The sequence below is a fragment of the Pseudophryne corroboree genome, chromosome 6, assembly GCF_028390025.1.
Source record: "Pseudophryne corroboree isolate aPseCor3 chromosome 6, aPseCor3.hap2, whole genome shotgun sequence".
In the NCBI taxonomy this organism is placed as follows: Eukaryota; Metazoa; Chordata; class Amphibia; order Anura; family Myobatrachidae; genus Pseudophryne; species Pseudophryne corroboree.
This window is the reverse complement of record NC_086449.1, coordinates 19,843,200-19,869,463: the sequence shown is the minus strand read 5'-3', so window position 1 is coordinate 19,869,463 and position 26,264 is coordinate 19,843,200. Positions and strand designations below refer to the sequence as shown.

At 42.8% G+C, this 26,264-nt stretch overlaps 1 protein-coding gene across 1 annotated transcript; it reads left to right on the top strand.

Moving 5' to 3' along the window:
• The first annotated feature begins 4,251 nt into the window (after positions 1-4,251).
• Positions 4,252-5,202, top strand: LOC134934103 (olfactory receptor 6F1-like). Its single transcript, XM_063929609.1, has one exon. It carries the CDS (start codon positions 4,252-4,254, stop codon positions 5,200-5,202), a length of 951 nt encoding a protein of 316 aa, XP_063785679.1.
• Positions 5,203-26,264: the final 21,062 nt, after the last annotated feature.

The window sequence follows — 26,264 nt, the reverse complement described above, 5'->3', positions numbered from 1 at the left end:
TCCAAGTACCAGCATGTGGGGGAGGCTTGCTCATACTTGTAGTTCTACAGCAAAATAAAATACTCTATTTTTACACATGTTTTATGGCTATCAGCCCTCCATCAGCCACCCACAGATGGGGGGATAGCCTCAGGCTCCACCCCTGCCCTTGGGTACCTGGAGGGGGGTACCCTTTGATTTAAGGGCTCCCCACTCCCACCATGCAAGGACCTACATTAATGTGTCCCTCGGCTGTTGCATTATCTTCTTGGATAATGGAGCCCGGTGCTGGATTTAAAAATACGGGGACTCCTATGTCTTTTGTTCCCTGTATTTTTGGAATTATTGCCAGATCAAGAGCCTGGTGCTGGGTGTATAAATACTGGTAACCCTACGCAATTTTTGACAGATATCTTAACAACCAGGACCGGTTCAAAAAGCCCGAGGCTGGTTTGCTTAGGAGGGGGGGACCCCACAATATTTTTTCTTTGCTTTTTAACTCTTTTTAGACAATTTTACACAGAAAACAATGCACGGTTCTCACTGATCTGTGCATGACTATCAAAACACGCCATCAAGAAGCAGGTCTATTTACCTCCAAAACAAAGGAAATGGATGTTGATTTTAGACGGGGTAGTAATAGACCATTATTTCCTGTATTTTTGGATGGAAAGCCGAATGAGGAGGTGGCCTTCTTTTAAATTTTTGGGCATGTACATTTCGAATGATCTAACTTGGTCCTTAAATATCATTTGTTTGATCAAAAAGGCGCAGCAGCACCTTTTCTTTTTGAGGAGACTTAGAGCTGTTTCTTTGAGCACGAGTACCTTAGTTAGGTTCTATCGCAGCATTATAGAGAGTGTTTTGACATACGGAATGACAGTGTGGTTTGGAAATTGCACTATAGCGGAACGCATTGCTTTTGAACGTGTGGTCAAAACTGCTAGTAGGATCATTGGTGTGTCCCTGCCATGTATGAAGGATTTTTATATTAAAAGTGTATTAAGGAAAGCTAGAGGTATACTAGCTGATGAGAGTCATCCAAATTGTTTGATCTTTGAAAGATTGCCACCCTTAAAACGGTTCAGGAGTGTTCGAGCCCATACAAATCGTATGTCAAACAGCTTCTTTCCAACTGCTGTTCGGCTGTTAAATGCTCACCAGGTTCTGTGTTAATGTTCGGAAATGTGGTAAGGTTTTACTGTTCATCTTATTGCATTGAATGCTCATATTGTATTGCATTGACATCTCGTTGCTGTTTTGTTAATGACTAATAAAGTATATTATTATTATTATTATTATTATTATTATTATTCTTTGAAAGCTCAATTTCTGTACGAATTCCATGCTTTCCCGGCAGTGTTTGGCTATTATGGGTCATTCTGAGTTTATCACTCACTAGCAGTTTTTAGCAGCTGTGTAAGCGCATTGTCACCGCCCATGGGGGAGTGTATTTTCGCTTTGCAGTAGTGCGAACACCTGTGCAGCTGAGCGCCTACAAACACATTTTGTGCAAAACAAGACCAGCCCTGTAGTTACTTATCCTGTGCGATGATTGCTGCGACGAGTGACACGGTAACGACGTCAGATACCCGCCCAGCAAATGCCCAGCCACGCCTGCGTTTTTCTAACCACTCCCAGAAAACTGTCAGTTGGTACCCAGAAACTCCCACTTCCTGTCAGTCTCCTTGTGTTCGGCTGTACGATTGGAATCGTGGCTAGAACCAGTGCAAAACCACAAAGGACTTCGTACCCATATGAAGCGTGTGCGCATTGCGGTGCGTACGCATGCGCAGATTTGCCTTTTTTTCCACTGATCGCTACGCAATGAACAATGGCGGCTAGCGATCAACTCGGAATGACCCCCATTGTCGGCAGTGATTGAGAATACGAATTCTTAGTAAATTCCCGTGTTGTTTAAAATAATAGCGGCGTTTGACCGATGATCTATTGATTAATATTTGTATGGTCGTATCTTAATACGAATATCTCGAACACTGTCGATATTTGTGTTTAGCAAATTCCCAAGATGACACTTGCAAAAAAAAAAGCTAACTTGAATGGAAACGGGACCTTAGTAAATTTCCACCTATGTTTCTATAGTAAATATTAACACAACATTATGTTCGCACCACAGGACAGTGCAAATTCTATAACTATATTCTGACTATGGCCCTTATTCCGAATTGTTCACTCGCTAGCTGCTTTTAGCAGCAGTGCAAATGCTAAGCCGCCGCCCACTGGGAGTGTATCTTAGCTTAACAGAAGTGCGAACGAAAGAATCGAAGCGCTGCTACAAAAAAAATTGTGCAGTTTCAGAGTAGCTACAGACCTACTCCTACCTTGCGATCACTTCAGTCTGTTTATTTCCTGTTTTGACATCACAAACACGCCCTGCGTTCAGCCCGCCACTCCCCCGTTTCCCCAGCCACTCCTGCGTTTTTATCTGGCACATCTGCGTTTTTTCACACACTCCCCGAAAATGGTCAGTTACCACCCAGAAACACACACTTCCTGTCAATCACTCACCAATCAGCAGTGCGACTGAAAAGCGTTGCAGGACCTTGTGTAAAACTACATCAGTTTTTATGAAAGTACGTCATGCGTGCGCAGTGCGCTCCATACGCATGCGCAGAAGTGCCGATTTTTAGCCTGATCGCTGCACTGCGAACGAAAGCAGCTAGCAATCCACTCAGAATGACCCCCTATGTCACTTGCAATCAAAATAAACTAGGATACACAATCTACTTGTGTATAGGTATAAAAATTAGTTAGTTAGTTGGTTAATTATTCATTCACACATTTTCTTTGTGAATACACATTTTACATTTATATGCATTTTTTTAATAGTCATTCTGCATTAAATTCATGGCATATCTTGTGTCAATCGTGTTAATTGACTGATGTTAAGAAGTTTCAATCATTTATTTTATTGTTGTAAACGAGTTGCTTGGTTTAGCATGTGCTTTGTCTTGACTTACTGTATGTAGATTAGTAGAGATAAATGACGTAAGGCGCCTGATCCATGTGTGTACTGGAAGTAAAGCAAAAAAATCAAGCAACTGGGCAAAACCATGCTGCACTGCAGGTGAGGCAGTTGCAGTGCTGAAAGTAGGGTGGTACGGGGTGGTACGGACTACCATTAGGAAATATGGTGGTGGTACCCAGTACCACCAGACCAAAGCTTGGGCATAATTTATAAGGGGCATTTTTGTGTGGGACATAAAATGGTGTCAGTGGCATAACTGTGTGTGGCATAATATGTAATAGGCATTACAGAGTGTGGTATATGTAAGACATTACATTGTGTGGCATAATGTGTAATGGTCATTAAGGTGTCTGGCATAATGTGTAATGGGCATTACGGAGTGTGGCGTAATGTCTAATAAGCATTACTGTGTGTCGCATAATGTGTAATAAGCATTACAGTGTGTGGCATAATGTGTAATGGGCATTACGGTGTGTGACATACTGTAATGTGTAATGGGCATTAAGGTGTGTGGCATAATGTCTAATAAGCATTACAGTGTGTGGTATAATGTGTAATGGGAATTACGGTGTGTGGTATAATGTGTAGAGGGCATTGCGGTGTGTTGCATAATGTGTAATGGGTATTATGGTGTGTGGCATAATGTCTAATAAACATTACGGTGTGTGGCATAATGTGTAATAAGCATTACATGTATGGGATAATGTGTAATAAGCATTATGGGGTGTGGCATAATGTGTAAATTTGCATTATGGGGTTTGACGTAATGTGTTAGGCACATTACGGTGTGTGGCATAAATTGGTCATGCCCCTATTGTCACATAGCCACTCCCCTAAATTTGTGTGACCACGCCCCCTCATGCCACATGACCACGCCCATTCTTACTATCAGTACCACTAAGAAAAATGTTCTGCTTGCACCACTGAGCAGATGTAATGTGTCCAGAAAGATGTAGATTTGTGTGGGGTGTATTCTGGGGTGGGGTGAACATTCTGCATCCCTGCCCATCCAGGGGAGCTTCTAGTTTTCAGATGCTGCTCCTGCTGTAATAATTTGCTCACAGTCATTGATTATATCCTGAGTTAGTGTCTTTTTCAGCCATACAAACAGAAATACGCTTCATGTATTATATATATGAAATCAACAGTAAAGAAATCAGTTACTAGGAGGAAATGAGAGCAAACATGTCCCAAGTACAGTATGTGACATTAATATCATATCCTAAACTGAATATATTAGTTTCTAAATGACTTCTTAATTATTAGTTTTCAAAGCACGCAGAATGATTACAAATAACTACACAGCAGTCCATGAATTCTTACTACTGGGATTCCCACAAATAAAGGGTTACAATGCCATCATTTTATTTCTAATGATACTGATTATTTACATATTGACACTCATGATAAATTCTATGATCATCGTATTGGTGTCCACCAGGCCACAGCTACATTCTCCCATGTACTTCTTCCTCCAGCAATTGTCATGCAGTGAAATTGTGTTCCTGACTGTTGTTGTCCCAAACATGCTACGTGTTATATGGCTGGAAGGAGCCACCATCTCTATTACTGGATGTATAACACAGACTTATATCTATTGTGCTACAGGGTGTACAGAATGTCACCTCCTCGCAGTCATGTCATATGACCGATACCTGGCCATATGCCACCCTCTGCGTTATACCACCATCATGACTAACAAACTACAACAATCCCTGGTAATATATTGCTGGGCCTTTGGCTTTCTGCTCACCCAGATTACTCTTAACTTTCTGTGTCAACTTGAGTTCTGTGGACCCAACGTCATTGACCATTTTTTCTGTGATTCTGGTCCTTTTGTTGAACTGACATGTTCTCACACTGATGCCCTACAGCTGGCATTCTTTATTGTTGCAGTCCCAATAATGGTCATTCCATTTATCTTCATTTTTACTAGTTACATCTGTGTATTCATAACTATTCTCGGGATCTCCTCAACCACTGGTAGGAAGAAAACCTTCTCCACCTGCAGCACTCACCTCTCCGTTGTGACCATGTACTATGGAACCTTGATCACTATTTACTTGGTTCCAGCTAGCGGACGATCTTTGACTGTAAACAAGTTTATCTCCCTTTTGTACATTGTAATAACGCCACTATTTAACCCATTCATTTACAGCTTGAGGAGTAAGGAAATGAGAGCCATAATAGGAAATTTACTAAAGACTAATTATTATAACAAAAATAGTACATAAATATAATATTTTGCAGTAATCAATTTGGGTCTCATTTTTCTAATATTATTATGTAACGTATTACAGGTACATATTTACTGATGGGGCCTTATTCAAATTTGTTAGCAAACCAAAAAAATCGCACTAATGGGCAAAACCATGGACCTAACTCAGACCTGATCGGTGCTATGCGAATTCGCTCAGCATCCGGTCAGGTCTGAACTGTGTGTACGCCGGCACCGCAGTGCGCATGGCAGACAGATGACGTCTGTCTTAGGCTTGCAGTTGCCTCTGCCTGATTGATAGGCAGAGACTGTTACTGGCCGGGAGGGGGCGGGATGGCGGCATTAGGCCGCCATTTAGAGGGAGCGGTCCAACCAACGTAGCTATGGCCAGACCATTCAGGGGTGGGCCAAGGTGGCTGCGGGACATAACACGCAGCCACTGCGACCCATTCAGCGACGAGTAACTACCCGCCAACGCATAGAAGCTGTGCTAGCTGGGAGCCACTCCTGAAGTACAAAAGCATCACTGCAGTGCGATGCTTTTGTACTTCTGCGGGGGTGGTAGGGCCTGGCATGCGGGGCAGACAAGCCCTGTGCTGTGCGTCCTCCGTCAGTATCAGTGTGCCTGATTGTAGATGTGCTAAATCTATATCAGGTCTGAATTAGGCCCCATGTGAACTGCAGGTGGGGCAGATGTAACATGTGCAGACAAATTTAGATTTGGGTGTGTGCTGTTCAAACTGATATCTAAAGTGCAGTGTAAAAATAATGCAGCCAGTATTTACCCTGCACAGAAACAATATAACCCACCCAAATCTAACTCTCTCTGCACATGTTATATCTGATCCACCTGCAATGCATCAAGGTTTTGCCCAATTGATTACTTTTTTGGTGTGCTAACAAACCTTAATAACCCCCTAAATTCCTCAATCGTGCAACAGTGCAATCATAATACAATCAAACTAAGCCCCATTCGCTTAACTGACCATATAGTAAGTAAAAGATAGTAGGACACTGTAACTTTGTATATTCCATCCACCAACTTGTATGCTGAATTGTTGCCAATTTAATTTCCTGATGTGATCTTCTTTTTTGGGTAAAGTGAACCAGGAGTGATCTACAGTATTTCTGAACGCACATAGGCCCAGATTTATCAAGCCTTGGAAAGTGATAAACTGCAAAGTGATAAAGCACCAGCAAACCAGCTCTTAACTCATTTTTCAAGCACAGACTGTAATATGGCAGGTAGTAGCTTATTGGCTGGTACTTTATAACCATGCAATTTATCACTCTCCAAGGCTTGATAAATATGGGTCTAATAAGCATTGGTTTTATTCTTTGTAAAGAAATGTTCACTAGACTACAGATGGAACATTCCTCATCGTAGCAGTTTCTCCATCTAAATGGAGTATATGTCACATCTTAGCTATAGCTCAGGTTGTTGAGGTGTTGGACAGAGAGGATTGTTGAGGTGCAACAACATGCACAGCATGCAATACACATATTCACCACTGGGTGGCTAATGCTACACTAATCCAGTACTATAGAGCGAATAGTGGTGGATGGATATACTGTACAGTACAGTAATCATACTGTAATAGTGTATTCTTAGCAAGCTCAGGCAAGTGACCAGTGACAACTGTAATGTTATACACACAGACCCATGGAGAGAGTCAATCATTAACTAGAAGTATATATTATCTGTCAGGACCCAAAAAAATGAAACAATAAATACAAATAGTGTATACAGACGCAAAGTTACGTGTTAAAGCAATGGTCCATTGCTTAGTCTCATCAAGATATGATTCTCGTTATTTGAAAAGTCACACTTGTATATTTGTTTAATAAGTAGCACGTTCTGCTTTTTCCTAATATTGACTATATATCTGTGTGCATGTCTGAAACTCTATACACAGTATGACTGGACTTGTTTTGGCAAAATAAAAAAAAGCTGTGGATGCTAATCTTTACACAGCTATGAATACAAGTGTGTCCTTTGTGGGAATTGAAGATTAGCTCATGAGCATGACAACCATCGGTGATACCGCTATGCCAAGCTGTGTAGAACTCTGAACTGTGATTTTCTTTTTGTGCATTGGAGACGCTGAGCCAATCTGCAGATGTGTCCTCTTACATCCTTGCTGCTGGCACTCTAAACAGCTCTTAAAGTCACACCATGCCACGGCAGGATTCAGTAGAGCTGATAGTGTTTGCATATTCACGAAAATACTAGAGATGTGCGTCAATTTTTGTGCTTTGTGCTTTGGTTTTGGATTCGGGTCCACGGTCGTGTTTTGAATTGGGACGCATTTTGGAAAAACCACCCTTTCGGATTTTGGATTCAGATGTGTTTTGGATACGGGTGATTTTTAAAAAAAACCAGCTAAAATCATAGAATTTGGGGGTCATTTTGATCCTATAGTATTATTAACCTCAATAACAATAATTTCTACTCATTTCCTGTCTATGCTGAACACCTCACACCTCACAATGGCCCTCATTCCGAGTCGTTCGCTCGTTCTTTTTCATTGCATCGCAATGAAAATTCGCTTAGTACGCATGCGCAATATTCGCACTGCGACTGCGCCAAGTAATTTAACAATGAAGAAAGTATTTTTACTCACGGCTTTTTCATCGCTCCGGCGATCGTAGTGTGATTGACAGGAAATGGGTGTTACTGGGCGGAAACACAGCGTTTTATGGGCGTGTGGATGAAAACGCTACCGTTTCCGGAAAAAACGCAGGAGTGGCCGGAGAAACGGGGGAGTGTCTGGGCGAACGCTGGGTGTGTTTGTGACGTCAAACCAGGAACGACAAGCACTAAACTGATCGCACTGGCAGAGTAAGGTTTAAGTTACTCAGAAACTGCTAAGTAGTTTGTAATCGCAATATTGCGAATACATCGGTCGCAAATTTAAGAAGCTAAGATACACTCCCAGTAGGCGTAGGCTTAGCGTGTGTAACTCTGCTAAAATCGCCTTGCGAGCGATCAACTCGGAATGAGGGCCAATATTATTTGTAGTACTAAAATTTGCACCGAGGTCGCTGGATGACTAAGCTAAGCGACCCAAGTGGGTTGCACAAACACCTGGCCCATCTAGGAGTGGCACTGCAGTGTCAGACAGGATGGCAGTTAAAAAAAAAAAGTTCCTAAACAGCACATGATGCAAATAATAAATAAAAAACAGGTGCAAGAGGGTATTGTCCTTGGGCCCTCCCACCCACCCTTGTATAAACAGGACATGCACACTTTAACAAACCAATCAATTCAGCAACAGGGTCTCCCACATGACTGTGGCTGAAATTATTGGTTTGTTTGGGCCCCCACAAAAAAAATACGAAATTATTCACCCCACCAAAAAAGAAACAATTCATCTCTCCTTGCAGAAACTGGCTTTACAGAGGCAGGATGTCATCCTCATCATCACCCTCACCCTTAGATTCCTCACCCCTTTCAGTGTGTAGATCCTCCTCATCATCATCATCATCATCATCATCATCATCACAGATTATTAATTTGTAACCACTGGAATCCACCATCACTGGTCCCTGTGTACTTTCTGGAGTCAATTGCTGGTAAATGTCTCCACGGAGGAATTTATAATTAATTTTGATGAACATCCTCTTCTCATTTAGTGGAAGTAACCTCCTACACCGATCGCTGACAAGGTGACCGGCTGCACTAAACACTCTTTTGGAGTACACACTGGAGGGGGGGCAACTTAGGTAAAATAAAGCCATTTTGTGCAAGGGCCTCCAATTTGCCTCTTTTTCCTGCCAGTATACATATGGACTGTCTGACATGCCTACAGTGATGCTGTCACCCATATAATCCTCCACCATTTGTTCAATGGCTACAGAATCATACGCAGTGACAGTAGACAACATGTCAGTAATCGTTGGCAGGTCCTTCATTCTGGACCAAATGTCAGCACTTGCTCCTGACTGCCCTGCATCACCCACAGCGGGTAAGTTTGGAAATGTTATCCATTACCTGGCAGCTACAGTTGTGGAAGGAGGAGCTGTTGACGGGTCACATTCCGTTTGACTTGACAATTGCCTCACCAGCAGGTCTTTGAACATCTGCAGACTTGTGTCTGCCGAAAATAGAGATACAACGTAGGCTTTAAACCTAGTATCAAGCACGGTGGCCAAAATGTAGTGCTCTGATTTCATCAGATTGACCACCTGTGAATCCTGGTTAAGCAAATGAACGGCTTCATCCACAAGTACACCATGCCTAGCGGAATCGCTCCATCTTAGCATCTCCTTCAATCTCTTTAGCTGCGTCTGCAAAAGCCTGATGAGGGGAATGACCTGACTTAGGCTGGCAGTGTCTGAACTGACTTCACATGTGGCAAGTTCAAAGGGTTGGAGAACCTTGCACAACATGGAAATCATTCTCCACTGTGCTTGAGTCAGGTGTATTCCCCCTCCTTTGCCTATATCGTAGGCAGATGTATAGGCTTGAATGGCCTTTTGCTGCTCCTCCATCCTCTGAATCATATAGATTGTTGAATTCCACCTCGTTACAACCTCTTGCTTTAGGTGGTGGCAGGGCAGGATCAGGAGTGTTTGCTGGTGCTCCAGTCTTCAGCACAAGGTGGCTGAATGTCGAAAGTGGAACGCAATTTTTCGGGCCACCAACAGCATCTCCTGCACACACCTGTTGTTCATTTAAAAATGATGCACCACCAAATAAATTGTTTGTGCAAAATATGGGACGTGCTGGAATTTGCTCACATGTAAAGCGCGCACACTATTGGTGGCGTTGTCCGATATCACAAATCCCCTGGAGAGTCTAAGTGAGGTAAGCCATAGTGCGATGATGTCCCTCAGTTTCTGTAAGAGATTGTCAGTTGTGTGCCTCTTATGGAAAGCGGTGATACAAAGCGTAGCCTGCCTAGGAATGAGTTGGCGTTTGCGAGATGCTGCTACTGGTGCCGCTGCTGTTGTTGCTGTGGGAGGCAATACATCTACACATTGGGCTGTCACAGTCATATAGTCCTTAGTCTGCCATGCTCCACTTGTCCACATGTCCGTGATTAAGTGGACAGTGGGTACAACAGCATTTTTTAGGACACTGCGGACACTTTTTCTGATGTCCCTGTACATTCTCAGTATCGCCTGCCTACTGAAGTGGAACCTAGATGGGATTTGGTACAGGGGACACACTACCTCAAGCAATTTTCTAAGTCTCTGTGAACTAATGGTGGATACCAGATGCACGTCTAACACAAATATAGCTGTCAAGGACTGAGTTATCCTCTTTGCAACAGGATGACTGCTGTGATATTTCATCTCCCTTGCAAAGGACTGTTGGACAGTCAATTGCTTAATGGAAGTAGTACAAGTGGTCTTCCGACTTCCACTCTGGGATGACAATTGACTCCCAGTAGCAACAACAGCAGCGTCAGCGGCAGTAGTCATTCCACTTAAGGATCCATCGGAAGAATCCCAGTTGGGAGAGGACTCGTCAGTCTTGCCAGGAACATGGCCTGCAGGACTATTGGCATTCCTGTCTAAGGAGGAAATTGACTTTGAGGGAGTTGGTGATGTGGTTTGCAGGTGCTTGGGTACAGGAGAAATAAGGGATTTAGTTGTCAGTGGACTGCTTCCGCTGCTACCCAAAGTTTTTGAACTTGTCAATGACTTCTGATGAATGCGCTCCAGGTGACGTATAAGGGATCATGTTCCTAGATGGTTAACGTCCTTACCCCTACTTATTATGGCTTGACAAAGGCAACAAACGGCTTGATACCTGGTGTCCGCATTTCTGTTGAAATAATTCCACACAACGAAGAGGTGATTTTTTGGGGGTATTTTGACCAGGCTTGTCAATGGCCTTATTCATCCCACGGACAACAACAGTCTCCCCGGGTGCCTGATTTAAATAAACCGCATCACCAGCAACAACCATATCCTCATGCTGATGTACTTCAACAGTGATAACTTCAATTTCAATTTCGCAAAATGGACTGTGAGTGCTCCTTCCAGTATTTGCAGAGGGCGTGCAAATGGTGGCAGGAGCCACCTCTTCCCGTCCAGTGTTGGGAAGGTCAGGCATGCCACCCGCCGACACATTTGGACTCTCCTTTGGGATTTGTGATTTAGAACACACAGTTCTTTACTGTGCTTTTGCCAGCTTAACTCCTTTCATTTTTCTAGGAGGAGGATGAGTGCTTCCATCGTCATGTGAAGTTGAACCACTGGTCATGAGGAACATAGGAGAGGGCCTTAGCCGTTCCTTGCCACTCCGTGTTGTAATTGGCATATTGGCATGTTTACGCTTCTCCTTAGACAATTTTAATTTATATTTTTGGGTCATTTTACTGAACTTTTGCTTTTTGGATCTTACATGCTCTCTACTATGACATTGGGCATCGGCCTTGGCAGACAACGTTGATGGCATTTCATTATCTCTGCCATGACTAGTGGCAGCAGCTTCAGCACTAGGTGGAAGTGGATCTTGGTCTTTCCCTATTTTACCCTCCACATTTTAGTACTCCATTTTTTAAAGTGTGGAATTATATGCCAGTAATATATCTGGAATTAGACTGCAGTAATGTCTGGAATTAGATACCACTAGAGAGATACCAGATACCACTGTGACTGGAATGATAATGACACTACCACAGCACCCTACAGCAGCAAGATGCAGCACAAGACACTGAGCACAGACCAGTGATACTGAGCACTCCCCACTAGATTGTTAGCTCTTCAGAGGAGGGCCCTCTTTCCTCTTGTTATCTAAGCCATCCTCTCGACACATTTCACTCGCAACTCTCCCCTACTCAATGGCCATCTTTAACCTGCTTGTAAAGGCTTATCTCCATCTATGGCCACCAGCCTCTAGTAGTACGATGATCACTCCCTCAATACTTACATCTTAGCTGTATTATGTCTTGAGAATGTGTGGTGCTCTGTGTTACCTGTACTCTATTTCTGTTATTTATTTACGGTAATGCTATGTTTTGTCACCCTGTACTGTCCTTTGTACGGCGCTGTGAAGCACATGTGGCACCATATAAATTAAATGTAATAATAATAAAAATAATTATACTACTGAGCTGCGATACTGAGCACTGATGATACTAGTGAGAACTGCCACTGAGCAGCATGATGCAGCACAAGACATTGAGCACTGACCAGTGATACTGAGCACTGATGATACTACTGAGCTGTGGTACTGAGCACTGATGATACTACTGAAAACTGACACTGATCATCACGATGCAGCACAAGACACTGAGCACTGACCAGTGATACTGAGCACTGATGATACTACTGAGCAGTGATACTGAGCACTGATGATACTACTGAAAACTGACACTGATCATCACGATGCAGCACAAGACACTGTACTAGCATTAATGAGCATCCCAAAAGCACTCTGGAATTGTCACCCCCCAGATACCACTAAGACTGGAATGATGATGACCGATGCACAGTCACAAGACACCACTACCACAGCACCCTACAGCAGCACGATGCAGCACAAGACACTGTACTAGTATTAGTAATGTATTACTGAGCAGCACGATGCAGCACAAGACAATGAGCAGTGATACTGAGCACTGATGATACTACTGAGAACTGACACTGAGCAGTACGATGCAGCACATGACACTGTACTAGTATTAGTGAGCAGCACAAAAGCACTTTGGAGTTGTCACCCCTCAGATACCATTGTGACTGGAATGATGATGACCGATGCACCGTCACAGGACGCTACTACCACAGCACCCTACAGCAGCACGATGCAGCACAAGACACTGCACTAGTATTAGTATTACTGAGCAGCATGATGCAACACAAGACAATGAGTACTTATACTGAGAACTGACACTGAGAGAACGTAGCCACGTCCTCTCTGTACTCTCTACAATGCCCGAGTGAAAATGGCAGCGACCCGTGGCTCATTACATGGAATCCGAATCCCGCGAGAGTCCGACAGCGGGATGATGACGATTTGCCTCGTTCGGGTTTTCCGAGTCAGGCGGGAATAACCGAGCCGGGCTTGGAACCGTGTTTGACACGTGGAGTTTGGTAGGGTTCGGTTCTCGGTAACCGAACACACTCATCTCTAGAAAATACCACTTAGATGTAAAGTAATGTAATAGGACTCATGATTAAAATGATATGTAGCATGCCTATATTCTGATGACTGCAACTGTATTTGCATACAAAATGCTCTACTACAGTGTTTTTCTGGAAAACACTGTAACATTTCATGTCAAATGTAGAAAGAGCCACTTTTACACAAACAATAGTGAAGTGAATGGTACCCATAGGTGATTCAACTAGGCCAACATAGCAACAGACATGTACAGTAAAGTTGTTCTAGGACTATAGTGTATTTCAGTGGAGACCTCACTCATGTGCAATGGTGATTCTTGCACTATAGTATTTTATTGGATACCTCACGCATGCGCAATGGTGATTTTCAAAAGTGACATCTGGTGGATGATCCCTTGTATTACACTCACTGGTAATGCCACGCTAAGCTCTATGTGCCACCTTGCGATCAGGCACACCACGACTCCGTGATCAGGACAAACGCCATAGACGGTATAGATGAGTAAGGTTCCATCTGTATACATTGTACAACAATATAGGCTGATAGAAATAAGTTCTTTGTTTATATGTATGTTACACCTATGTTACACCTATGTCCTAGATTGGGGTGGTCGTTCCTATTTTTTCTAGGAGCATGGGTCTGATTCAGATATTTAAGCTATGCCAATATTTACGGAGATTACTGATTGCTATTGTGTCACTATCACTCTGCACACATGTGTCAAGGTACCTTTAGTGAAGAATCAATTTCCAAAGGGATTGACAGTCAGAGACCATTTGGCGGAAGTAATGTGAAGTGGTGGAATAAATGCAGGTATGGTTTGAACGTTTTTTTGAGCATTTAAATCTCTATATTTGACTGAACTCATTAATTTGCATAACCTTGCATTCTCTCATGAAATAATGGACCAGGGCAATTAAGTAAATTGACAAATTGTGAGCTGTATTTTAAAACATAAATAGGTATGTTGGCAAGGAGGGAAGGTCTATTCATAACACCATGTCCCTATATGTGAAGCATGTGTGTGTGTAGGGCTGTAAACCTTTAACTCAAAACTAAACAACAAAAGAGACAAGGGCCCAACTCCAGCCTTAACTCCAACAATTACACAAGGGGTAATATAAGGCCATATGCCATTCCTTGTTGTAAAACAACTTTATAGAAGGTTGTGGCCTACTCTCCACTTTGTCTTCCCAAAACTCAAACAAGGTGCTCAGGTAACCCCAGACTCTGTATTTGACCGAAGCCCATCTGATCCGATGATACTCCCATCCCCTACATATCCAAAGCCTATAACTTTTCATATCCTGAGCATATATCACCACTATTACTCACAGTCACAGTTCTCAGGCCATCCCAACCCACCAAGCCGACACAAACTACCTTTCCCACATTATGAATCTCTCCCTCTCATCAGGCACTGTTCCCTCTGCCCTCAAGCATTCACTCGTCTCTCCCATTCTCAAAAAAACCTAACCTTGATCCAAACACTCTCTCCACCTACGGACCCATCTCTCTCCTCCCTTTTATGGGGACAAATACTATCTGCGCAAACCCCTTTGGTTTAGGAGAACGTTAGTTTGGAAAAAGTGGGGAAGAGAATAGTGTGAAGGACAGAGAAAAGTATAAAAGTTATAAAATAGATGATGAGAAAGACCGTAGTGGTCAAGTGTAATGGTTAGCCGAAATGGTGCAGCCGACAGATAAACTAGTACCCTTACTAGCATGAACTGGAGTCAAAAACAAGAAAATACCTTGGCGCACCAGAGGTTATATAAAGAGTATCAGAAAGCGTAGGACAGACTGATTAAATCTAAATTTATTTGTGTATTAAAACATATTAAAACATGCTATAAAATCATGAAATTTCATCCAGAGAGTTAACAATTTTATCTTAGCATAATCTGATAAATATAATGGTGTAATGATTATGTCAATTTACTGCCTTTCACAGATAATCATACATTTATGTTAGTGTATCAATGCTTATTACTGATATAATTCAATAATCTCCCCAAAGGCGTAGAAAGAAGTCCCGAGATCTGCTCATCCCACGTAGATGACACTTAATGTCCTTTAGAAGAACAGTCTCTAAATTGTGTGGACTTTCTTATATGTATATATAGCCGTGTGCCGCCTCGTCCCCGTAGCTCAATTTGGTGGCTTACAAACTTTTTGGGACGGTCACGGATCACTTTACCCTACCACTGCGGCCGTTTTTAATATGCAGGTAGCTCCCAGCACTTTCCTATATTATCCACTACGAATGTGTGAACTGGTGCTTGTTAGGTTATGGTACCTGTAAGTTGTAGTGTTTAGAGTCCTCCGTTCCCTCCTCTCCTGGGTCCGTACCTTGTAGTACCTCGTGGACCTCCGGTGGGGCCGGTTAGCCGATTCCCAGAGCTTCGATACACCTCGTATCGTCTGGCCCGCAAGCGTGGAACGCAGGCCAGTCGCTTCCGGTTTCGCGGCTTCCGGCTTCCAAGGATATGTCTCGTCAGCAAATCAGCGGCAGTTCAGGTTGGGCTCCGGCTCCTGTGATTAGCATGCAGTGATCAACGCATTTTCCCATGCAGGGCTTCGTCAGGGATAGCTGTCATGCCATAAAGAGTGTCTTATATGTCTGGAGCTTTCCAGTGATTGGTCCTTTCTATAGTGTCCCATTATATATGTGTTAACTCCTTCCTTCCTTGCAGGGGCAAGGTTGTCATTATATTTAATGATTTAAACTTTTGTTGTAAGAATATAACAAACTTATAAAATGTATAAAATAAAGGAAATTACTTATATATGAATTTTATGAATTTTACAAAATCTTATTTATATAAATATATAAGGTTATAACTATTCATATATAGTCTGTTTAAAAGATTCATAAAAAACCAGCCTGACAATAGAGAGAAGAGACAAAGTGAAATTGAAAAGAGAAGAAATGGGGGAGGAAATGGGGAAGAAAAAGGAGAGGAAAAAGGGAGAAAAGGGATTCTTCCCTTTATCCTATATAGGGGAAAATCTGAGAAATCTGTGCTTATTTGAGATGTAATACTGCTCATACAGATCATCTGGACAGAGTGTCATTCCAGGAAACTCGCCAAGTCAAAGTCAATGTTCAGGCCTTTTGGAGTAATAGTGTCCATTTGGTAAATCCACTTTGCTTCTTCCTTTGAAATTTCAGCCACTATATCCCCACCTCTCCAGTTATTTTTAATTTTCTTTATACCAATGAATTTTAGACATGTAGGGTCACTGTTATGATGATGTGCAAAGTGTATTGGGATACTGTGAGTCTCCACTTTATTTCTGATATTTCTAATATGCTCTGAGATGCATTTTTTTAGGGGCCTGATGGTTTCTTCCTATATACTGTAATCCACACGGGCACTCTGAGAGGTACACTACACCTTTTGTGTCGCATGTTATCTCTACTTCTATCCTGAATTATTTCCTGTTAGTCTTGGAGAAAAAGGTTTGAATATTTTTAGTACTGGTTTGTTTGACGTTTTTGCAATTCTGGCATCTTAAACAATGGAAAAATCCCGTTGTTCTTTTACCCTTTTCTAACCAGGTAAGTCTCTCTTCTTCCTCTGTCCCTGCTTCCATTTGAAGGGCACTTTTTACTAATGATGATTTGATATTATCTTGTATATCACCTTTGGTTTTCTTGGAAGGATTTCACATAGTTTTTCATCCTTTAATAGAATGGGCCAATATTTGTTTAGAACTCTGTCCATTTTTTTTGATTGTGAGCTATATTGGGTAATAAAGGTTGTCTCATTTTTCATTTTCTCCATACCCCCCTTCTTCAACTCTTTTGGGATCATGAGAGTGTTTCGTTCCAGATTCAGAATTTCTTCATAATCATTTTCAAGGCTTGTTTCATCGTATCCCTTTTCAATAAATCTGCTTTTCATCTCCTGTGCTTGTTTCTCATAGTCTTCTTTCTTCGAACAGTTTCTTTTTATCCGCTTAAATTGTCCCTTTGGAATGTTCCGAGGCCAGTTTTGATGATGGGCACTTGTCTTTTCAATATAGGTATTGCAATCTACCTCTTTGATGTGTGTCCGTGTTTCAAGTACATTTTCCTCCACATAGATCTCCAGATCCAAAAAGACAATTTTGGACGTACTGTGATTCACGGTGAAGTACAGATTGAGTTCATTCTGATTCATATATTCGATGATGTCCAACTCCTCTTTGCTACCGGACCAGACAAATAAAACATCATCTATAAATCTTTTCCACAACTTTATCTTCTCCAACATTGGATTTGAGTTCCATATCTTCTGGTTCTCCCACTCCGCTACGAACAAATTCGCATACCCCGTTGCGAATTTTGTGCCCATCGCGGTTCCACGTACTGGTTTGTAGTACTCTCCTTCGAACCAGAAGTAGTTGTGGTCTAGGATAAACTTGATTGCTGCCATTATAAAATTTATTTGGCGGTGATGTATGTCCCTGTCCTCACATAGGATTTTCTCCACATATTCGCATCCTACTGTATGTCCGATCACACTATAGAGGGAGGTGATATCGCAAGTCACCAAAATGTATCCTTCTCTCCATTCAAAATCTTCCAGGATACGTAGAACATCCATTTAATCTCTTAGGTAGCTTTTTTGTTTTGCTACCACTGGTTGGAGGAATCCGTCAATATACTCCGACAAATTACATGTCAGAGACTTTATTCCGTCCACTATCGGCCTGCCCGGTGGGTTTGTCTTATTTTTATGGATCTGAGGCAGGATATAGAACACTGGCAATATTGGGTGTTCCTTGTTAGTACAATCAAACTCTTTCTTATCCAGGATTCCTATAAGGAGTGCTTCTTTTAATAACTCCTCCTTTTCCAACTTATACTTTTTTGTGGGGTCCTTGGCTAGTCGTTCGTAGGTTGTGGTGTCCTGTAGTATCCTATTCGCTTCCTTCACATACTGTGACCTATCATTCACCACCAGGGCTCCTCCTTTGTCTGCAGGTTAATACAGATCTCTTTATTGGCTTCTAGCTCTTTCAGCGCTTTAGATTCCTGTTTGGACAAATTGTAATATGTATTTTTAGTACTCATCTCCTTTATTTCCTTTTCCACCATTCGTTGGAATGTTTCCACGAAAGGACCTTTTTGATGGCTCGGATAAAACTTGGACTGTTTCCTCAAACTTGTGTGTTGATATATTGAATCGGTTTTCTCATTATCCTTTGCTGTTTTTGTTCCCATGTAGTGTTTTTTCAAGGTTAATTTCCGTATGAACTTGTGGAGGCTTATATACGTCTCAAATTTGTTGAGATTCTTTCTTGGGGCATATATCAGCCCTTCGCTTAATACTTTTTCTTGTTCCTTTGTTAAAACCACACTACTGATGTTATATATTCCTTCTGTTCTTACTTCCGTATTTTTGGTCTTGCTCCTTGTGAGAATTCCTCCTCTTCTTCCTCGTTTTGTCTTAGTTTTCTTTTTTGCATTGGGTTCATTCTCCAATCTGTTTTCTTTATGGAGACGTCCTGTTTTGCAAGCCCTAAAAAATGGTCCATATTTTCATCTGCACTGCCATATTCATCTTGTTCCTCTCTTCTTTTTGAAACATCATTTTCTTTCTCCTTTCCTTTAGTGTATTTTTCTATATTTGAGAGGAGTTCTCTTCTTGTTGTTGTTGCGCTTTCTTTCCTGTAGCCCTCCAGTGCCCTGGTTAAAAGTTGTCGATAGTTAGTTCTTTTTTCTTGGTCATTCCTCTGGTATTTGTAGCCTGATCTTGTTCTATTCCTTCTATATCCACCCCATCTTGTATCTTTGTTTTCCCATTCATTCCGGTATTGACGCCCTGTCGTTCTGGAGTGCTGTCTTCCCCAATTATCCTCATAATTTATTCCGTTTCTGTTCCAGCTCATCTCATTTCTTCTAGGGGCATTTCTTGTGTAAGAGTTCATTCTGTCTCTTCCTTCGACCTGGGTTCTTTGATTCCAATGTCCTCTTTGTGTCGTACCCTTTTCCTCCATATTTGCCCTTTCCTGATTCCAAGTTCTTTGTGCTTGCAGATTCCTCTTTTTTGGTAATTTCTCTGTGGACCTGTATCCTTCTCTACGATCCTGAACATCTCTCCTGTATTTTCTCTGTTTTATTTGTATTACCTCATCTATGGTGTTTAAATGTTTCTGTGTTAATTCTTCTAAATTCTTATACTCCTCCAAATGTTGGACCGGCAGTAGTTTATCCTGTACCTCTTTGATCTCCTTTTCGATTCCCTTTATGGTCCTTTGTCTGTCTTTTATAATCAACTCCATTAATTTATAGGAGCAATTATCCAGTACTTGGTTCCATTAAGTTTCAAATGAATCATCGTCTGAAGTAAAAGATGCCTCCTTTTTAATCCGCAGTCCTCTTGGAATTAGTTTTGCTTCCATTGATTAATCTCAGATATGAGTAATTTCTCATATCTGAAAAAAAGGGAACATACATTATTCATTTGGGTAGTAGGTTCCAGTGATTTCAGTGATTGCTCTTCTTCACTGAAAAAATCCTTTAATATGCCCATTCTTTCTTGCCTTAAATTGAGCATTTTTCCATGATGTGTTTTTTTCTCGGGGTGCAGCTGATAGAGCTTAGGGTTTGATGATGAATGTATAGGGACAAATACTATCTGTGCAAACCCCTTTGGTTTAGGAGAACGTTAGTTTGGAAAAAGTGGGGAAGAGAATAGTGTAAAGGACAGAGAAAAGTATAAAAGTTATAGAATAGACGATGAGAAAGACCGTAGTGGTCAAGTGCAATGGTTAGCCGAAATGGTGCAGCCGACAGATAAACTAGTACCCTTACTAGCACGAACTGGAGTCAAAAACAAGAAAATACCTTGGCGCACCAGGGGTTATAGAAAGAGTATCAGAAGGAGTAGGTCAGACTGATTAAATCTAAATTTATTTGTGTATTAAAACATATTAAAACATGCTATAAAATCATGAAATTTCATCCAGAGAGTTAACAATTTTATCTTAGCATAATCTGATAAATATAATGGTGTAATGATTGAATCAATTTACTGCCTTTCACAGATAATCATACATTCATGTTAGTGTATCAATGCTTATTACTGATATAATTCAATAATCACCCCAAAGGCGTAGAAAGAAGTCCCGAGATCTGCTCATCCCACGTAGATGACACTTAATGTCCTTTAGAAGAACAGTCTCTAAATTGTATGGACTTTCTTATATGTATATATAGCCGTGTGCCGCCTCGTCCCCGTAGCTCAATTTGGTGGCTTACAAACTTTTTGGGATGGTCACGGATCACTTTACCCTTCCACTGCGGCCGTTTTTAATATGCAGGTAGCTCCCAGCACTTTCCTATATTATCCACTACGAATGTGTGAGCTGGTGCTTGTACCTAGTGGACCTCCGGTGGGGCCACACAATTTAGAGACTGTTCTTCTAAAGGACATTAAGTGTCATCTACATGGGATGAGCAGATCTCTGGACTTCTTTCTACGCCTTTGGGGCGATTATTGAATTATATCAGTAATAAGCATTGATACACTAACATGAATGTATGATTATCTGTGAAAGGCAGTTAATTGACATAATCATTACACCATTATATTTATCAGATTATGCTAAGATTAAATTGTTAACTCTCTCCTCCCTTTTGCCTCCAAGCTACTGGAGCGTATTGTCTTCAAGTCCCTTACTCCCATTCTCTTCACTCCACTGATACTGCCCTCATAAAAGTCTGCAATGACCTCCATGATGCCAAATCTAAGGGCCACTACTCTCAAATTATTCTTCTTAAGATATCTGCTGCTTTTGACACTGTGGACCACCCTCTCCATCTTCAAATCCTTCACTCCATTGGTCTGCGGGATACTGCCCTCTGTTGTCTGTCCTCCTGCCTCTCTCTCCTCTCATGACTACACCTCCCCCCACTTTCACTAACTGTAGGTGTCACCCAGGTTTTTTTTCATGATCCTCTCCTTTTCTCTATGTATATGTTCTCTTTAGGTGATCTCATTAGTACTTTTGACTTCCAATATCATCTCTATGCTGATGATACTCAAATTTATAATTCCTCCCTGGACCTCTACCCTGCTCTCCTCCCTCATATCTCCAACTGTCTCTCTGCTATCTCTTCTTAAATGTCCCAGCACTTTCTTAAACTTAACATGACTAAGACTGAGCTGATCATCTTCCCATCCTCCTGCACAATCTCTCCGTCCACAATTTAATTATCTCCTCTAGCCCGCAAGTGCGCTGTCTTGGAGTAATCCCTGATGCCTTCCTCTCCTTCAAACCACATATTCAGCACTTTGCGCAAACCTGCCATTTTTCTCTCTGACCCAGGATGCTAATAAGACCCTTATCTAATCACTGGTCATCTCCAGACTGGACTACTGTAATCTCCTCCTGACTGGCATCCCTGACAAATACCTCTCTCCACTCCAATCTATCCTCAATGCTGCTGCCCGGCTCATTTTCCTCACCAAACGCACTACGTCCACCTTTCCTCTCTTACTAGACCTTCTCTGGCTCCCCTTCCCTTTCAGAATCCATTTCAAGCTTCTCACACTCACTTACAAAGCCCTCACCCACTCCTCTCTCATTTAAATGTCTGACCTTATCTCCTTTTACACATCCACCCGTCCTCTTCGCTCTGCTAATGCACGCCACCTCTCCTGCCTACTGATGACTTTCTCCCACTCCTACCTCCAAGATTTTTCATGTGCTGCTCCCTTTCTCTGGAATTCCCTACCTCTCCCCCTCAGACTCTCCACCTCTCTAAATAAAACTTCAGATGAGCTTTCAAGACCCACTTCTACACCAAACCCAGTCAAATGTCATCCTAACCCTCTGTTCCACAGTCTCTGGGTACCCCATCTGTGTCATACCTGTCTGTATGCCTTCCCCTTTAGAATGTAACCCTTTATGTGTAAGACTCTCTTCCCTCATGTGCTTATCCTTTTCTTACTTTAGTAATCTTCAACTGCACCAAATCCATCAGTCTTCTGCCACCTGATACTTATTCCAGTGTTATCTGCTGATGTAGCTATGTTTAGTTTCCCTGTACTCGTCCTATATTGTCTTTAACTGTAAATTGCTGTTTTGGTTATTTGTTTATGTACTCTGTTATTGGGCGCTGTGGAACCCTTTTTTTTGCGCCATATAAATAAAGGATAATAATAATAATGATGATAATTATAACAAGGACCAGTGGTTTACAAGGAAAGAGTAAACTATAACAAGCCAAGAGGGAGTGGCCAGCAAGGTATATATAAGGATCCTAACCAGTAAGCAGACAGTGAGGAGGGGGCAGTAATAACTAATCTCATGCAGCTGCAATGCTACACGTCCACATCCTGGCTGAAAGCCGGAAGCTGTATTTCTAAATTGCCCAAAAACTGTGATCACCGTCTGCAACTGGTGGCTCCCGGCGGGTATAGCGGCAGCAGCCTCCCCATTGCCAAGCGCTGGACGGGGACTGTAACATACTGTCTGGACATCAGGCGATTCGGAGATGGATGCAGCTGTGCATGTGTACGCAGCGGCCACATCCATCTGGTTTACGCAGGTGCATCGGCTGCAGTGCTCATGTGTGATGCTTCTTTTTGCAGCTGCATCCTGAAGGGATGAGGCCCCAAGGTGATTTACAGCGGCACTTCAATGTTTCATAGGCATGGCTGCTAAAATGTGGCCATGTTGCGACCGTTTTCAGGGCCGCTACATGACGTCGCATGCAGTCACTCCGATAAATTATTTTGAATTGTGGATGTATCATGATGCGATGCCACACATGATGTAAGGGTAAGAACCCAGCATATGAGCAGATAGACACAGATCTTGCTGCAGATGCAAAGATTTGCGTCCATCTCTGAATAACCCCCCTAATTCAGTAAGAGTTGCTTGCAGGGGTTTTGCAAATGTAATCCTTTGCAATGCAAATGCAAGAGGAGGTGGATACCATCGGCGGCAATGTTCTTCTGTGACGGCAGGCTGAGTAGGCTTGAGCTTACTCATAGTTGCTGTCGTAGCCAAGGAAACTGGGTCTTGCTGCACAGTCCTTTGCCTTGCCACTCCCGGAAATTGGGGATGAAATGCCCCTGTGTCCGGCCACCTCCATCCCTCCCCGCAATCACTTCTGCATGATAATCAGCAGAGGCATTTGCATCCTTGCCATGCAATCGCAGGACCTGTTCTTCACATGCGCAGAATGGGTCCTGCGTGTGTGCAGTTTCCCGACCATCGGGAGACTGCAGTAAGGATGCAGCAGTGATCGCAGTCTGAATCCCTAGAGGATGTCATGGGGTGTGAGGGGCGTGCCAATTGCAGTAGAACACCGTTTGTGGGGCATGGTCCAGAAAATGCACGGGTGTCCGGACCATTCGGGGGTGGGCTGTGTCAGCTGCCTTATGTCATGTGCAGCCACTGCGACCAGGGATGCGGCGTGTAGTGGCCTGCCAGCTTGCAGGAGCTGCACTAGTAGGGAGCTACTCACCAGCTGCAAAAGAATCACCCCTGTGCAATGGCCCTAATTCAGACCTGATCGGTGATGTGTGGTCAGGTCTGAAGTGTGCAGCTGACGGCTGTTGCAGGCTAGCGATCGCCTCTGCCTGATTGACAGACAAAGGCAGTCGCTGGGTGGGAGGGGGTGGGATGGCGGCACTGGAGGCACGGCGGCTGCATGATGTTACATGCAGCCGCTGCTTCCCGGGCAGCGAAGAGCAGCTCACTGCCAGTGCCCATTAGCTGTGTTGGCTGGGAGCTACTCCTGAAGTCCAAAAGCATTGCCGCTGTGCGATGCTTTTGTACTTCTGCCGAGGGGGGTCGGCTCATCATGCCAATTTTCTACTCACTATGGAATGTTGTTGAAATACAGAGTAAGGGTTTTATCTGTGCTTCTCCTTAAGCAATGTTGGCCCTTACTGAAACCATTAAAAATCTTGGATAATCTTTTCACAAGTTTGTTGCTATGGCTTCCTACAGAAGGGTCCACATTTATCTTGACCTTTAATAGGATTAACTGAGACTGGCCAATCAGACTTAATCCCCTCCTTTAATGACTTAATCCCCCGCTGTATTGTTCTCTGTATTGTATTGCAGCTAAGAACAGTAGATGAAGGATTTATGCTAATAAATCATGTTGTGACTAGGCACAGAAAACTAGTCAAGATAACGGTGGACCCATCTGTAGGTCATCTCACGTTCTATTGAACAGTTTATACTTCACTTAAAGGCATATGAATATGCAGCTATATTAATTATTGTAGGTGACAGAAAATCTAAAGGGGATACATTGGTTATATCACAGATTATCCCTAATTGACTGTTATGGACCAAAAATGTCTTGTATTTGTACATGCAGTATACTCCCTCAATCTCCTAGCTGCCACTTTATTTAAATTAAAATCAACAGGGCCATGTTTTGGCTGCTAAAGGAGATAGCCGAATTTGTGCTGAGCTCTGGCTCCTACTAGTCATCCTTCCTAACCCTGTTGACTTCCTGTGACCTCCCTGAGCCACCTGGTGTGGTTGGGTGAGAGACACGGAATAGGGGAGCACATACCAGAGTTCCTGCAAATTGTGGCCTGCCCACAACCCCCAGGCTGGGGCCTCATTTTACATGCTGTAGCTGTCTGGGTCCTCCAGAGCTGTGGACATGGCTCACTGCTTCATCCTGCACCTGGCAGTGACCTGGTGGTCACTGTAAAATTTGAGCCAACCCCTGCTGGCGCTGGAAACCAGCAACACAAACTCTGGTTGCTCTGCCTGGAGGCCTGACAGAGAGGCAAGACACCTGGTGGCTATCTTGGTTTTATTTATATTACCCTGACAGCATCTGTAATCGGGACAAGGATGTTCCTGGAGGGTCCTTAAAGGCAGGTACAGGGTTTTGGGCTGATTCCCTCTCACTGGGATACTGTTGTTCCTGCTGATGTGAGGGTCTGACTGGTAAAGTATACTGGGGGTGATTCCGAGTTGTTCGCTCGCTAGCTGCTTTTAGCAGCATTGCACACGCTAAGCCGCCACCCTCTGGGAGTGTATCTTAGCTTAGCAGAATTGCGAACGAAAGATTAGCAGAATTGCGAAAAGAAATTACTTGGCAGTTTCTGAGTAGCTCGAGATTTACTCACAAATAGTGATCAGTTCAGTCAGTTTCGTTCCTGGTTTGATGTCACACACCAGCCCAGTGTTCACCCAGCCACTCCCCCTTTTCTCCAGACACTCCCGAGTTTTTCCCTGAAACACCTGCGCTTTTCCGCACACTCCCAGAAAACGTCCAGTTTCCGCCCAGAAACACCAACTTCCTGTAAATCACACTATGATCAGCAGAACGATGAAAAAACTTAGTTACGGCGTGAGAAAAATACCAAACTTTTGAGCTAATTTACTTGGTGCAGGCATGCTGCGTACATTGCGCATGCGCAGTTTGCGACTAATCGCTCAATAGCGAAAAAAAATAACGAGTGAACAACTCGGAATAACCCCCACTGTGAGAAGCAGTGTGGAGCACTCTGATACGTGGTGTCTCTCACTGTTTGTGGAACTGCATTCAAACACCAACCACCCAACCAGTTTGGGACAGTAGAAGTACACCTGTTGAGGGACTCCCCCGGGCTCCTTCTGTGGATTACTGTCTACACACCTGTTGAGCCGGACTTCCCCTAGTGATGGGATCTGAAAAAGCTAGCTGTACAGGAGTGAGCCATAGCTCTCCATGAAGAATTTATTATGCTTAGCCCTTCGTACAGTGGATTCCTGTTCTGATTTGTAGATATTGCTTTCCTTCTGGAAATACTCCACCACCAAGTCCTGATGGCATTGCCTCTTTTTGCTGTGATGTACCTAAGCCATGTAGAGGGGACAGTGAACTGTGGCAGTGTTCTAGCAATGTCTAGTCATTCAAATTATTTCCGCAATATAGACCTAATGTTTTACCTGCTCATTATACCTTATGCTGAGATGGCGTAGCTTTAGGAAATCTGAAATCACTCCGGAGAAGCCTTCTAAAACCACAGCTT